Genomic DNA, 16,319 nt, shown 5'->3' on the forward strand with positions numbered 1-16,319 from the left:
CATCATAAGCTTGCATTTATGCCGTCTACAACTTGATTTATCATATATGCCATTTTTATCAACTCAGAATATGCTTGGGAGTTTGATGTAATTAGGAAAAAAGGATGAAGGGTAGAGATTTTGGGAATTAAGAACTCCCAGTTATAGGTTGAAAATTTGTTATTAACCAATTATTACATACACAATAAAATTGGAATAGTTACTTGGTTAGCAAATAAGCGTGTTATGTGTTGTAACTTCTCCCCTGTTTACACGTTACCATTGGTACATATTATTAAAAGTTATTTGTGTTTGGACTTTGGTAATGAACAAATCAAGAATAGAGTCATGGGTGAAACATTATTTTATTTTTTATATAATCAAAGTATGCTTGTTTTTTTCATTTTTCTTTTTTTAATAAAATGGCACATTTGTAAATAAGGTTGCTTAGTGAAGAAGAATGGATTTCGGCAGTTCCAAAAGAGTGAGTACTATTGTTTTAGTGGTATGATATAATGCTACACGACAACAAGATAAGCAAATTTGGTCCATATATATATACTAGAGTTTTAATGATTAATTAGGTCATACAGGGACATTTTTTCTATTAGATTTTGTTATTTAACTTTTCAAGATTTAGCTATTTCAGATAAGCAAATATTTGTAACTTATATATAGGTCAGACAAATTATGCTTATATAGAGATCTATGCTGGTGGGTTTCTTAGTCAGGACCTTGTAGTATTTTTAATAGTCCAATTTTGGTGCATTTGTATTGTGCTTGTAAATGCATTTAGATAACTGTGTCAAAAATTTAGTTTTTCACATTGCTAATTATTTTGACGTGCCGGGCAATATTGTTCAAATGCATCTTTTAAATTCTTGTAGCAAATCATTACTATTGACTACTATAAACCCAGATTATGAAACATGTATATACCTTCTGCTCCAGTGATTTTTTCTGTTATAATTGTTGATGAATGCTGTTCGAACTCGATCATGGTTACACAAAAATTATTTTAATTGGATATTAATTTGACTTGATTTTATCCTGTCCACTGGTGTTATGGCATTTAGATGGCTAGGAAAGGTCGGTACACGAAAAAGCCAAAATCAGGACCAGGATGTCAGCAACCTCTAACCGCTCCACCTTCGGGCTCAGGTTCCCACCAGGCTGACTCTCAAGTCCTCCCCGCTGGTGGTGACGGCATCCCTCCAACTTCCCGCCCATTTCGTCCGCCGCGCAGTGAACCTAGGCCTGCTACACAAATGAGCGCAAATAGCGTTCACAACTCGGAGCTAGGCCAGGAGACCCTTTTGGAGGCTAATGCTCCAGAGGTAGAATCTCGTGATCATGAAGATGACGACCACTCTAGTGCTTCTGGAGCTCAGAGTCGTAAAAGGCGCAAGACTACAGAATTTTGGACAGTTAAGATAATCGGTAACGTATTTTATAATTTTTCTATGATCGATTTGAGCTATGTTAAATAATTTTTTTCGTGCATACTTTCAACAACGGATGCACACATAAGGATTTATATTTTGCTTATAGATTCTGACGGCACAGTCAAGCCGGCAAGATTAAGCGTGAGGGAGGCTATGGAACGGCCTAATGGGAGAAGGATCGTGCTGAGATTCAACAACGAAATGCAGCCAATTGGAGACGAGGCTGGACTGCTAAGTGGGGTGCTTGGTCTGCTTGGATCTGACTACGCAAAATTTCCTATCGGTAAGGAAAGTTGGCACAAGGTTACCACTAAAAACAAGGTGTATAACGAATGTGTGAAGGTAAAGATTTAAATCCCCTTTGTAACAAATTTGCTTATTGTTCAATTATTGACAAATTGTATTATGAAATATATGTGCAGTAAAAATTTCAAATCTGCTTCAATTTAAATCCCCTTTGTAACGATTTAAAACCCCTTTGTAACAAATTTATTTTATTAACAAATCTGCTTATTGTTCATTTATATGTGCAGCAAATTTTTCATTTTGACGAAGATAGTGAAGGTAGTATCAAGAAATATATTTTGCAAAGTATGGGAAGGTCTTGGAAGGAAACTAGGCTGAGGTTGTATAATGCCTTCTACGAGCCAACATTCACATTTGAGCAGAATATCGAGCACCGTCCACCGGAAATTGATTGAGAGAATTGGAGAGAGTTCCTAGAATATCGCGCCAAACCTGAGACGAAGGTAATCCAGTATACCATTGGTAGAATGTGCTGTATTTTATGTAGCATTAAGTGCTGTTAAATCAGTATCTAATTGTTTTTTTAATTTGGCATTTATGGACCGATAGGAGAAATGCAAGAAGAACGCGACTAATCGATCAAAACAAGTATATACCCACACTGGCGGTTCAAAAAGCTTCGCACGGCGGATGGAAGAAGAGGTACTCCACTTGTTATTCACTGTTTGGACTATCTATATGACTTCAGTTTTCTTGATTGCGTGGAATACGGTAATGGCGTAAATGTTGTTGTTACAGTCTGAAGAACAAGGAAGAAGAATTGGTAGAGGAGAGCTATGGATAAAAGTGCACAAAAAAATGATGGCTCCTATATGAATGATGAAGCAATGGCAATTGGTGTAAGTACTACTTCTCATAAATTTTCGGTAAAATTATGTTTTCAAATACGTTAATAGTTTAGTTCTCTATTATATTTTGTTCTGTTTTTCTTTGCTGAATGGTTTGGACTTGGGTTAGAAACAGCAAGAAGGTATTGAAAGATGAGTTTCTATCAATCCTAATTCAAAATGGACCCACGGAAAATTTTTTTTCCAACACTGGTTTCTTTTATTAAGTTTGCTATTTTACCTCAGTTATTTCTAGAGAGTTTAAACTTCTATGTAATTTAGAGACAGCTAGGTTTAAATTGAAATAAATCAATTTAAATTATTCCTTATTTCTTTTTATAGTGTTAACAACATCCTATGTGACGTGCGTTATTTTGGTTGTTTTACATAAGTTACTTTCGAACCATATATTTTTCTCTCATATTTGACTGAGTTTTTATTGACATAGACCGATAAATGCTATGATTGTATTTGCTAATTTGTGTCTGTAGGAAAGAATTGAGGAGATTGAGCAACAGGATGAATCTTCTAGAGTGTTGTCTCAAAATGATTCCATTGCTCAGGTTTTTGGTAAAGAAAAACCGGGTAGAGTACGTGGTGTGGGTTTCGGTCCGACTCCTACCCAACTCTTCGGTTCGAATTCACGTGCGCCAGGCAACAGAGTCGAAGAAGAGGAGACCCAGAGGAAGTTGTGTGCACTGGAGGCAGAATTGGAAAGCGAGAAGTTGAAGAGGAAGGCGATGGAAGACGAGGCAGCAGCAGATAAGAAAAAGATGCAGGCGATGGAGAGAGCTCTGATTTATCTTTTTCAAAGGCAGGGTGAGGAGCTGCCGAGAGACATCGCTGTAGGGATGAGTTCCGTCGAATGAAAGAGTGAACAATAATAGTAGGATTAGATAGTGTTTGGATCGAATCAAGTATTTTTTTTCTTTAAATTAGACTATGCAACTCTTTGCAAGAGATTTGTACTCTTCATATTTTTATGAAAATATTATTTTGGCTTGCAGATAATTTATTTGTTTTTTGTACAATTTTACATTCTAAGGTCTAAAATATATTAACACTTAAGATATTATAAAAATCTAAAAAGCCACAAAAAGAAAACAAAATAGTTCTGATATTAAAAATTACACGATTTTTTTAATAAAAATTCTATTTTCCTGTTTTTTAATTATTCTTAATTTTGCGGCGGTTTAGAACAGCCGGAAAATCGAACAAAGTAATTGGAAAATTTGCATAGATTGCAGCGGTTACAAACCGCCAGAGAATGTTTCGGAAAAACTGGACCGTTTTGTGGCGGCTCTAAAAACGCCGCAAAACAAGCGGCATCAAGCAAAGATCAAACTGAATTGTGGCGGTTTTGGAACCGCCGGTGAACATGCCAGTAATTGTGTCACCCTCGTTTAGCGGCGGTTTTTTGAACGAACGCCGCGAAATACTGATTTGGCGGCGGTTATGCCAGCGGTTATTAAAAACCGACGCCGAATATAACCCCCGCGCCCATAACCGTGGCAGTTGGGAGAGCCGCCGGTCTTTGATTTTGCGGCGGTTTAAAACCGCCGCTAATCATTTTAAAAAACGCCGCTATGCTCCGCCTCTGCTGTAGTGATATACTACTACCAGAATACGCTTACAACCATTGAATTTATTGTCAAATTTAGTGAAATACTGTGGAATTTGGTGATACTTACGGCTAGATTTAAATATGTATTACTAAATTTGACAGTAAATATAAACTTCAAAAGACTTTTAAAATGGTGATAAAATTATTATTAGAACTTTCTAAGTAAATAAAAGAGAATTTTTAAGGTAATCCAAAACCTTATATTTCATTTAGGTGAATTCTATCATACCCTCTCTAAAATAAAGATAAATTATCCCTTGTGACATACACCATGATTATTGATAAATTATCCTTCCACCAAAACTCTAAGATTCACGTTATTTTCTCTTTTCTTTTCAATTGACACTATGTTTCTCTTAAAGCTTAATAACAGTGTCATTTTTATCATCTCCACCAAATATACCTCTTCTTTTCCAATTAAAAAAAAAAAAACTGATGTATTGATGGGAGCATATTGAACTATTATATTGTCACCAAAATATTAAATTATTATTCAGATAACAATGAGAGAAAATGGGATAAGTATATTTAATATTCATATTTGCCTCAAATATTAACTAATTATTTTATTATTCATGCCATTAATTACCCACAGGAATTTTATTTATGGCGCAAATCTATATCTGCCATACAGATTCATACCCTTTTACTTCTCCCCGAACGTAATATCTTCTGGTTTTTATGGTATCTTTTTTCTTTGAAATATAATCTATGATTTATGAACATAAATACAAAATACGAAAAAAAAATTTAGGAAGGACAGAGTTGAAAAATTGATAGATATGCTCGTTGAAATTGGAGATTGAAAGCGTAAGAACAAGTTTAAAATCTTAACATAATTGATTGGAAATGGTGATTGGATTTGAAAGGAATTAGGTTTTAAAATTGGAGAAGAAGAGGTGTATTTAGTGGGGATGATGAAAATGACACTGTTATCAAGTTTCAAGAGAAACACAGCATCAATTGAAAAGAAAAGAGAAGATAACGTAAATTTTGAAGCTCTGGTGAAAGAATATTTTATCAATAATCACTATATATGTCACAAGGAGTAATTTATCCTTTATTTTAGAGAAAATATGGTAGAATTCACCTTTCATTTAACATCATTACATTATTGTTAGATTAATCCAATGCAAAATCAGAAGAAAACTTTAACCTAAGAAAAAGATAAGAACTAGAAGAAAAAACATACTTAAATTCCAACTACTTGATGAGCACAAAGCAATTTGAAGAGGTAGTGTGAGGAATAACCGTTTCTCAGAACGTGGGTTGAAGTGCTTGACATACAAGAAAAACCATTTCTCAAAGACATGGGTAAAACTACACGATCACTAAGTAAAATTGATTGAACCAAGATGCTCATCTATAAATAGAAGATTTGAATATCAAAGAGGAACTTCCATTCCAGTTCTCACACTCACGTATACATGCTGAAAATTTCAGCAGTCACACTGACTCAATAAACAAAAAGCCATGAAATGCAAGTTTTTGTGAGCATCTGGAAACCATTTTTATTGCTTTATTTTTATTTCAATTTGCCTCTTTACTCAGTTGATCTCATATATTTTCACATTTTAAATTTTAGTTTTATTTATTCAAGTTTATATTGAATTCACTATTTATTTATCAATTGTGAAGTCCTAATCCATTATTAATGAAAGTTAATTTTTTTTAAGTATCATTACAGACATTTCTGAATTTTTTTATTTTTAAGAAGCTATAAGAGTCATATTTAACTTTAGAATTGAAATTGCGATACAAGTTTGATTGAAATATTTATCGAAATCGAAAATAAAGTCTAAGTAAAACAATTATTTATAAATGAAATTCTCTTCTTTTGAATTTTCTCAACATGTTGTAAGAATGCAGGGTGAGTTCCCTAGATATAAAATTTATCGAACAGCAAGGGCAATAATGTAGGGCATGTGAGTTGCTGAGGTGGTAGTAATTAATGAAGGACTTGGGGTAGTGGCAAGTGGTTCGTTAGTGATGAAATACTATAGTACGTTGTTGGATGGTATTGGAATTGAGAAAAGGTAAGGTACATATAAAGTATAAACCGTGTGTCCCTGTCGGCAAATAATGTGGCAGCAACTACCACACTTTGATGCCTCCAACTGTCATCTACCTGTTTCCTTCTTCTTCTTATACTCGGAAAAATTAATATCAAGGAACATACTAATCTCATATTGTCGCTCCTATATCTATATAACCATGGTATATTCGTGTGTATTGTTATCCGAGGTGGAATTTTTTCATTTTTTTGAGTTTTTTTTTTCTAAAAAATATCAATTCAAGGGTCTTTCTGTGGCACTCATCTTCTCCCTTTTCTTCTCTTTCTTTATTTACGCTGTCCATTTTTCTCTTTCTCTTATTCTCATTTTAATCCCAGTTTTCTTTCTCTCTCAAAAATGAATGCATATCTCATTCTTTGCATGTGAAATTAATCCATGTTCAATATCACTCTGGGTCCATTTTCTTTTCTTCTCTGGAATTTCAATCCATCTCTTATAGTTGTGAACCATCAAACGCTCTTTAGGGATTATGATGGAAATCTGTCGAGTTGAAGAGAGGCGCTGAGGAGGAACGATCAATTGTCGTGATGAGATTCAACAACAGATTCTTCAGGAGAGAGCAAGAGCGCGCTTAACATCTGGGTGGACAAGATGAGAATCGTTCATGAGTTCTTTCTCTCTCTAGAATCTGCACTCTAGATCAGAAGAACACACTCAATTTCATCGGAAGAACCTTTTCATTCTCTGTTCCATCAGCTTCGGTTTTCTTGTGTCCGCACAATGGAGTGGTACGACCGGTCCAGTTAGGGTTCCCGATCTGATCCATCGCCGGAGTGGACTGGAACTCGTCTCGAAGGTATGATATTATATTGTATTTGATATAATGCCCCAACTGTTCTGTTCTTTTCATTTTTGTTCATAAAATAAAATATGAAAATCGTTTCCCTTTTTTCCCAATATTTGTGGCTTTCTGCGATTGTGATTTATCTTATAGGAGAATGTGGGGTGTTGTGAAGTGTATTTGATCCTGATTTTGAAAAATGCAGAGCCGGTGTGGCAAATTGGGTTGGATGCTGAAAAGGAATCTTATCCCCAAAGGCCTGGTGAGGCTGATTGTATCTACTATTTGAGGACTGGATTCTGTGGCTATGGTTTTCGCTGTCGTTTCAACCATCCCCGTGACTAGGTCGAGGTAAAATTTATAGTTCATTTGATTTTTAAGTTTGTGGAGGTTTTTTGTTGTGTTATTTTTGCGTTTAATGTGATCATAAGTTTTTCTTAATGTAGCTTGATTTGATATTAGCTATGATCAGTGTGATAGTGTTGAGCTTATTGAATCAAAAGTCTTTTTTTTGAAGGGTTTTCCTTTGAATCACTATTTTTTTAATGAGTAAAGTATCGTTTTTGTCCCCAACGCTTGGGGGTAAGTCCTATTTGTGTTCCTAACATTTAAATCGTCCTATTTGTATCCCTAACTTTTATAAAAGTGATTCAATGTTATCATACTATCAATTATACTAACAAATCAGATTATATTTTTCAATTATTCTCACTTGGATGTATTCATTCTCAATTAGGTCTCACTTGGATGTGGTCGATTTTAATATTATACCCACTATTTGTGTTTAGATTCAATTATGTCCCTAAAAAAGTGAATTATGTAAATGTTGTAGGAATTAGTTTCAACATTTGATGAGCTATTTTTTGGAGTAGATCATTAATTCTATCCCAGACATTTGTATTCTAACTTCAAGAAGAGATTTTTAAAACTCAAACTAAAGCGCTCATGATGTGTAATTAACGGCAGGATAACATTGAATCACTTTTACAAACGTTAGGGATACAAATAGGACGATTTAAACGTTAGGGACACAAATAGGATTTACCCCAAACGTTGGGGATAAAAATGATACTTTACTCTTTTTTAATCAATTGATCGCTGAGATTCATATATTTGCAGTGATCTAATGATTTGGTGATATGTGAATGTTTTAGGTTGTTGGTGCTGTTGCTAAGACTAGAGGAGGGGAGTACTCGGAGCGAATTGGCCAGCCTTTATGCCAGGTGCTTAATATGGTTCTGCTTGTACTTTTGATATGCATTGATATTCCCTTTGACAATTGACTCCTGTGATTTCTTGTTTTATATGAAATGATGTGCTCTGTAGTAATCTATAATTCTATTACATGCTGAGGATTGAATAATCTTGAATTTCTGTTTTGACTCATCTTTGTAGTTTGAGTTTCTTTTTGCGTATTGATTATATTTGCTGATGCCTAAAAATGCAGTATTACATGAAGACAGGGTCATGCAAATATGGTTCTTCCTTCAAGTACAACAATCCTAGGCAGGCTGGAGGCTCTGCTACCCCTATGTCACTAAATTATAAACGTGGAGGAGATGAAGATGAGTTTTATATCTCCATGTAATTGTGGTGAATTATTTTGGTTGCTGTATTATTCTAAACATCTTTTGGTTTGTCACCAACTACTCTTACTTTTTATTCTCTACAGGTTTTCAAGTTGTGGATGCATTTGTGTGCTGTACGTTTATTTTCCTGAGAGTATTCTGAGATATGCTCTATGACCATGTTGCTTGGTAACTCTGTTTTGGTTCCTTTTTCTCTTTCATGGTTAATTTTAATTGCTTTTAATGATAGTTATAAGGCATCATACTGTTCAAATGGAAAAAGACAAATGAGAATCAAAATAAAATACATGAATAGAAGATATGGTATGTATTATGTAAGCTCTTCTTTATTTGTTTGATTATAAGCTTTAGGCTATTCCTTTTTCTAATTAGTTTGTGAGGACCTTTTATTTGATAGAAAATGGTATATAGAAATACTAGCTTTACTTGATTTAAATTCTGTAACATGCTACCACACAGAGCTTTACGCTTAAGCCGTTAAACAGAGGTGGTGTGGTATTACGGCCTTTGAAATAAAATATATGCATATAGTAGTAGAAAGAACATAATAACTAGGAGCCTTGAAAAACAGGTGAAACAAAGTTCGCAAAATAAAAAGCGCAACGCTCAGGAAACAAGATAACTTGCGTGCGAAGAAACCTACAGATCATAGGTATAAAGAGATAGAAAGAGAGAATAGAGAGTCAAAGATACAGAATAACTAGCTCCTAACTTGGCTGGCCGGAGAATATTTACATACATATATATATCTCCCATCAACCCAAAATACAAAGATAAAACCTTAACTCTCCTTAAACCTCTAAGAGGAACAAAATAAACAAGTTATTCAGAGAGAAAGCTAAGTGCATACATATATACATAAACTGTATAGCAAAAGAAACCCAGAAACTACTCCGCGTTAGAAGTTCAGATACCTACCGAGGAGCCTCCCGACCTGCATTTGAAAAATACCAACACAGTATGGGGTGAGAACCAGATGTTCTCAGCATGGTAAAGGTGCCACACACATAATATATAAGGTCCTGGGAATGCAAGAGGCAATCCTAGAACGCCGATACTCAGATTATAAAGCTTAAAATACTAAACAGAAACCATAAAAAGGGGTAGGTATCTAGGGAAAATCTAAACTCAGCTTAACTTAATCTTAACCTCATGTTGACCACCTTTTCTCCATTCTTCTATCTCCAGTGAGTTTGCACAAACAGACAAACAGACAATTGTAAGCACAGGTAGGAGACAAGAAGTGCAAGTAACAAATATAGCAATTAACAAAGTATATATAGTTAGGCACTCCCAAATAATGCATAGCGAACAAACAAACATAATGCACATAATGTATGCCTGTCCTATGGCTGATGAGGCTCATCTGTCGGTTATCAAGTCAACCCGACAAGTCTGAAACCCTTGGACTGTCCCTTGTCGCGCATCCCCATGAGTCTATGCATAGCTTTTTCTCATTTCATTCATAATTCATACATTCATACATTCATATATAACTTACTCAATGGGGGATATCCATTCCCGGGAATTTATACGTGCCCGGTCACCCTTACGACGTAGGGTCAATAGAGTATTGAGTCTCAACCTGGAACACGTGGTGGCAAGCCATGGTCCTATACCCAGGGAAACTTGTATCTCAGATCATATTAAATTCATAAGCCGCATAGTATTCATAACTATTCGTATTCATTACATAATCATTCGTCACAACCATGGCATCATATAGCCGTCATACATACACATTCTCCTCATATAATTCATCACTTTTAACCTTTACTTCATCCCTAAGTTACCTCAATTTCCTAACTCCATCTCGTTACTAAGCTTCCTAATCAAGTTTAGAACTAAAAATATGAAAATAGAGGTTTAGGGGGTTAATTTGGATTTGAAAACACAAAATAATGATTTGCTAAAAACAGGAGTGTGCGTATGCATACACATGTATTCGTACGCACAGGCCTCCTTTAGGCCAAGATGCGTACGCATGCACCTGTCCGCGTATGCAAGTGCGCTGGACAGAATTGCATGCATGTGTATGGCTCCTGTATGCGTGCGCGAAACCCCCTTTTTTTGGTGCTATGCATATGCATAGGTACGAAACAGAATGTAATCAATGCATATGAAAGGGTATGCGTACGCATGCATGGGTTTTTGGTTAAGTAAAAAAGATGCAGAATTTACATTTTGAACCCCGAACTTCCGACACACATAACTTCTTCGTTTTAAATCATTTTTCATTTGGTCTTCGAACGGTGTAAATTTCACGGACCTAATTTTCATACAAAATAAGTTTGAAATCATTTGGAGGTCCGAAAGCCAATTTATGGCTTGCCAAAATTCGGCAAAAAACTAATTTCACACCAAGTTCAAAAACCTCAATTTTCTTAAAGAATCCAATTCAAACCTAATATACCATACACCAAAATCAACACAACATAACCTTGCCATCACCACAATAATCCTTCCATGACTACCATATCTCAATTCAACAATATCACACATCAATCTCTCAAATACATCAACAAATTTGTCATCCACCTATCCTAGGCATTTATATAGTCTTGTCAACAAGTCCATAATCATAAATTCATCAATTCACATCCTATTATTATCATCCATAGCAGATATCCAATCCAATACACAACTCATAGTATAATTCAACAACAAGGATACTAAGCATTAAACATTTCTTTACATTCTAACCTATCCTAGGGTCGTTGATGAGCGGATAACTTATACGCTTTTTGGTATTATTTTTAGTATGTTTTTAGTATATTTTAGTTAGTTTTTATTATGTTTTTATTAGTTTTTAATTAAAAATCACATTTCTAGACTTTACTATGAGTTTGTGTATTTTTCTGTGATTTCAGGTATTTTCTGACTGAAATTGAGGGACCTGAGCAAAAATCTTATTCAGAGGTTGAAAAAGGACTGCAGATGCTATTGGATTCTGACCTCTCTACACTCAAAGTGGATTTTCTGGAGTTACAAAAGCCCAATCGGCACGCTCTTAATTGCTTTGAAAATTAGACATCTTGGACTTTCCAGCAATATATAATAGTCTATACTTTGCTCGAGTTTTGATGGCCCAAATCGGCGTTCCAAGTCAGCATAAAAATTCTGGCGTCAAAACGCCAGAACTGGTAGAAAAGTTGGAGTTAAACGCCCAAACTGGCACAAAAGCTGGCGTTTAACTCCAAGAAAAGTCTCTACATGTGAAAGCTTCAATACTCAGCCCAAGCACACACCAAGTGGGCCCGAAAAAAGATTTCTGCATTAATTACTTATTTTTGTAAACCCTAGGCTACTAGTTCTCTATAAATAGGACCTTTTGCTATTGTATTTTCATCTTGGTTCTTCTGGTTCCCTCTCTAGGGCCGAAGCCAATGATCACTATCATCACTTTTGTATTTTCAACGGTGAAGTTTCTACACACCATAGAATAAGGTATGGAGCTCTGCTGTTCCTCATGAATTAATGCAAAGTACTATTGTTTTTCTATTCAATTCAAGCCTATTTCTTCTCTAAGATATACACTCGTTCTTCAACCTGACGAATGTGATGATTCGTGACACTCATCATCATTCTCAGCTATGAACGCGTGCCTGACAACCACTTCCGTTCTACTTGCAATAGCTTGAGTGCGTATCTCTTAGCCTCCTGATTCATGACGCATGGTTGCCTCGCCTGACAACCGAGCCTTCCATTCCATGAGATCAGAGTCTTCGTGGTATATGCTAGAATCAATTGGCAGCATTCTTGAGATCCGGAAAGTCTAAACCTTGTCTGTGGTATTCCGAGTAGGATCTGGGAAGGGATGACTATGACGAGCTTCAAACTCGCGATTGTTGGGCGTTGTGACAGATGCAAAAGGATCAATGGATCCTATTCTAACATGATCGAGAACCAACAGCTGATTAGCCGTGCGGTGACAGCTTATTTGGACCATTTTCACTGAGAGGACGGGAGGTAGCCACTGACAACGGTGAAACCCAACATAAGCTTACTATGGAAAAGGAGTATGAATGATTGGAAGAAGGCAATAAGAAAGCAGAGGTTCAGAAGGAACAAAGCATCTTCATATGCTTATCTAAAATTCCTACCAATGAATTACATAAGTATCTCTATCCTATTTTATATTTTATTCATCTTTTAATTATCAATTCTCCATAACCATTTGAATCCACCTGACTGAGATTTACAAGGTGACCATAGCTTGCTTCAAGCCGACAATCTCCGTGGGATCGACCCTTACTCACGTAAGGTTTATTACTTGGACGACCCAGTACACTTGCTGGTTAGTTGTGCGGAGTTGTGACAAAGAGTTGAGATTACAATTGTGCGTACCAAGATGTTGGTGCCATTGATGATCACATCCCATCAATTTAGCTGTTGTATGTCTGCTGAAGCTTGGCTAGCCATGTCTAATCTTTTTAGACTGGAGCTTTAGACTAACATTGCATGATTCCTGGAATTCTCATTAAGAATTTTGAAATCCTTGTTCTTCCTCCAATTAATTTTCGAAAAATCCAAAAAAAAAAAAGAAATTTTAATACTATAAAACCAAAAATATTTTGTGTTTCTTGTTTAAGTCTAGTGTCAATTTTTAAGTTTGGTGTCCTGCATATTTTATTTAACTCCCTGCATTTTTCGAATATATGCATTATGTTCTTCATTAATCTTCAAGTTGTTCTTGATGATTTCCTTGCTCTGATCTTTAAATTCTCTTATTTTGTGTGTTTTGTTATTTTTCATATGCATTTTCAATTTATTAGTGTCTTTAATATGAAAACTTCTAAGTTTGGTGTCTTGCATGCATTGTTTGTTTAATCTTAGTTTTCCATGATTAGTTGCAATTTGATTGTTTCTCATCATTAAAAATTCAAAAAAACTTTTAAATTGTGTCTTTTCAAGTCAATAATATAGAGAATTGAAGATTCAGAACATTCAGCAGAGAAATTACACAGAAAAAGCTGGGCGTTCAAAACGCCCAGTGAGGAAGGAAAACTGGCGTTTAAACGCCAGCCAGGGTACCTAGAGGGAAGATTTTGTTTTTAATTCAAATCTTTTTCAAATTTTCATAGTTTTTCAAAATAAAATCTTTTTCAAATCATATATTTTCAATCATATCTTTTTAAAATTAAATCCTTTCCATTTTTTATTTTCGAAAATCCTTACTTCAATTAATGATTTAATTCAAAATTTTCAAGTTGTTACTTGCCTATTAAGAAAGGATCAAATTTTAATTCTAGAATCATATCTTTTAATTTTCTGTTAGTCAAGTAATCAACTTTAATTTTAAAAAATTTCTCTTTTTAATTTGATTCTCAATCATATCCTCTCAATCATATCTTTTCAATCATATCTTTTTCAAAATTAATTTTCAATCATATTTTTTTGATTTCTAATTTCCAAATCTTTTTCAAAAATCACTTAATTTCTTTCCCAATCTTAGTTTTCGAAAATAATTTACCAAATTTTCAAAATTTCTTTTAATTATTTCAAAATCTTTTTACTTTAATTTTGAAAATTCTTCCCCTCTTCTCACATCCTTCTATTTAAGGACTAACACTCCTCCTCTATCAGCAATTCGGACTCTCCCTCTATAAGTTTGAATTCTTCTCCTTCTATCTCATCCTTCTATTCTTCTTTTCCTCTGACACCTCAAGGAATCTCTATACTGTGACATAGAGAATTCCATATTTTCTTCTCTTCTCTTTTCATATGAGCAGGAGCAAGGACAAGGGCATTCTTGTTGAAGCTGACCCTAAACCTGAAAGGACCTTGAAGAGAAAGCTAAAAGAAGCTAAAGTACAACTCTCTATAGAGGACCTAACAGAAATTTTCAAACAAGATGAAGCCATGGCAGCCGAAAATAACAACAATGCCAACAATGCAAGGAAGGTGCTTGGTGACTTTACTGCACCTACTCCCGACTTCTATGGGAGAAGCATCTTAATCCCTGCCATTGGAGCAAACAACTTTGAGCTTAAGGCTCAATTAGTTTCTCTAATGCAACAGAATTGCAAGTTTCATAGACTTCCACTGGAAGATCCTCATCAGTTCTTAGCTGAATTCTTGCAAATCTGTGACACTGTCAAGACCAATGGGTTTGATCCCGAGGTCTATAGACTTATGCTTTTTACCTTTGTTGTAAGAGACAGAGCTAGAATATGGTTGGATTCACAACCTAAAGAAAGCCTGAACTCTTGGGAAAAGCTAGTCAATGCCTTCTTGGCAAAGTTCTTTCCACCTCAAAAATTGAGCAAGCTTAGAGTGGAAGTCCAAACCTTCAGACAGAAGGAAGGTGAATCCCTCTATGAAGCTTGGAAAAGATACAAGCAATTGATCAGAAGGTGTTCTTCTAACATACTTTCAGAATGGAGCATCATAGGTATCTTCTATAATGGTCTGTCTGAACTGTCCAAGATGTCATTGGACAGCTCTGCTGGAGGATCTCTTCATCTGAAGAAGACGCCTGCAAAAGCTCAGGAAACCAATTCATGTACACTTCTGAAAGGAATCTTGTGAATAATGGGACAAGTCAGAAGAAAGGAGTTCTTGAGATTGATACTCTGAATGCCATATTGGGTCAGAACAAAATATTGACTCAGCAAGTCAATATGATTTCTCAGAGTCTGTCTGGAATGCAAGCAGCAACAGTTAATACCAAAGAAGCTTCATCTGAAGACGAAGCTTATGATCCTAAGAACCCAGCAATGGAAGAGGTGAATTACATGGGAGAATCCTATGGAAACACCTATAATCCTTCATGGAGAAATCATCCAAACCTCTCATGGAAGGATCAACAGAGGCCTCAACAAGGCTTCAACAACAATAATGGTGGAAGAAATAGGTTTAGCAATGGCAAACCTTTTCCATCATCTTCTCAGCAACAAACAGAGAATTCTAAGCAGAACCACTCTGAATTAGCAACTGTAGTCTCTGATTTAATTAAAACCACTCAAAGTTTCCTGACTGAAACAAGGTCCTCTATTAGAAATTTACAGGCACAAGTGGGTCAGCTGAGTAAGAAAGTTACTGAACTCGCTCCTAGTACTCTTCCAAGCAATACAGAAGAGAATCCAAAAGGAGAGTGCAAGGCCATCAACATAACCCACACGGCCAAACCTGGAGAGGAGGAAGAGGCAGTGATTTCCACTGAGGAAGACCTCAATGGACGTCCACTAGCCTCCAAGGAGTTCCCTAATAAAGAACCATGGGAATCTGCGGCTCACACTGAGACCATAGAGATTCCATTGAATTTACTTTTGCCATTCATGAGCTATGATGAGTATTCTTCCTCTGAAGAGGATGAAGATGTTACTGAAGAACAAGTTGCTAAGTACCTTGGAATAATCATGAAGCTAAATGCCAAGCTATTTGGTAATGAGACTTGGGAGGATGAACCCCCTTGCTCCCCAAAGAACTGGATGACTTGACTAGGCAGAAATTACCTCTGAAGAGACAGGATCCTGAAAAGTTCTCAATACCTTGTACCATAGGCACTATGACCTTTGAGAAGGCTCTGTGTGACCTAGGGTCAAGTGTAAACCTAATGCCTCTCTCTGTAATGGAGAAGCTAGGAATCCTTGAGGTACAAGCTGCAAGAATCTCACTAGAGATGGCAGACAATTCAAGAAAACAGGCCTATGGACTTGTAGAGGATGTCTTGGTAAAGGCTGAAGACCAC

At 35.7% G+C, this 16,319-nt stretch overlaps 1 protein-coding gene and 1 long non-coding RNA gene across 2 annotated transcripts in view; both read left to right on the forward strand.

Moving 5' to 3' along the window:
- LOC107607005 overlaps window positions 1–2,125 on the forward strand; it is a 26,126-nt gene extending 24,001 nt beyond the window's left edge. The window contains exons 5-7 of the mRNA XM_016309000.2: window positions 1,056–1,419; window positions 1,531–1,766; window positions 1,958–2,125. Of these exons, the coding sequence (XP_016164486.2) occupies window positions 1,056–1,419; window positions 1,531–1,766; window positions 1,958–2,125 (768 nt within the window). The remainder of the gene's footprint in view (window positions 1–1,055; window positions 1,420–1,530; window positions 1,767–1,957) is intronic.
- LOC110271190 lies at window positions 6,379–10,061 on the forward strand. Its single transcript, XR_002361610.1, has 5 exons — window positions 6,379–7,052; window positions 7,243–7,388; window positions 8,192–8,260; window positions 8,485–8,621; window positions 8,710–10,061. It is a non-coding gene; the product is annotated as an uncharacterized LOC110271190 (long non-coding RNA).

The sequence above is a fragment of the Arachis ipaensis genome, chromosome B01, assembly GCF_000816755.2.
Source record: "Arachis ipaensis cultivar K30076 chromosome B01, Araip1.1, whole genome shotgun sequence".
Lineage (NCBI taxonomy): Eukaryota > Viridiplantae > Streptophyta > Magnoliopsida > Fabales > Fabaceae > Arachis > Arachis ipaensis.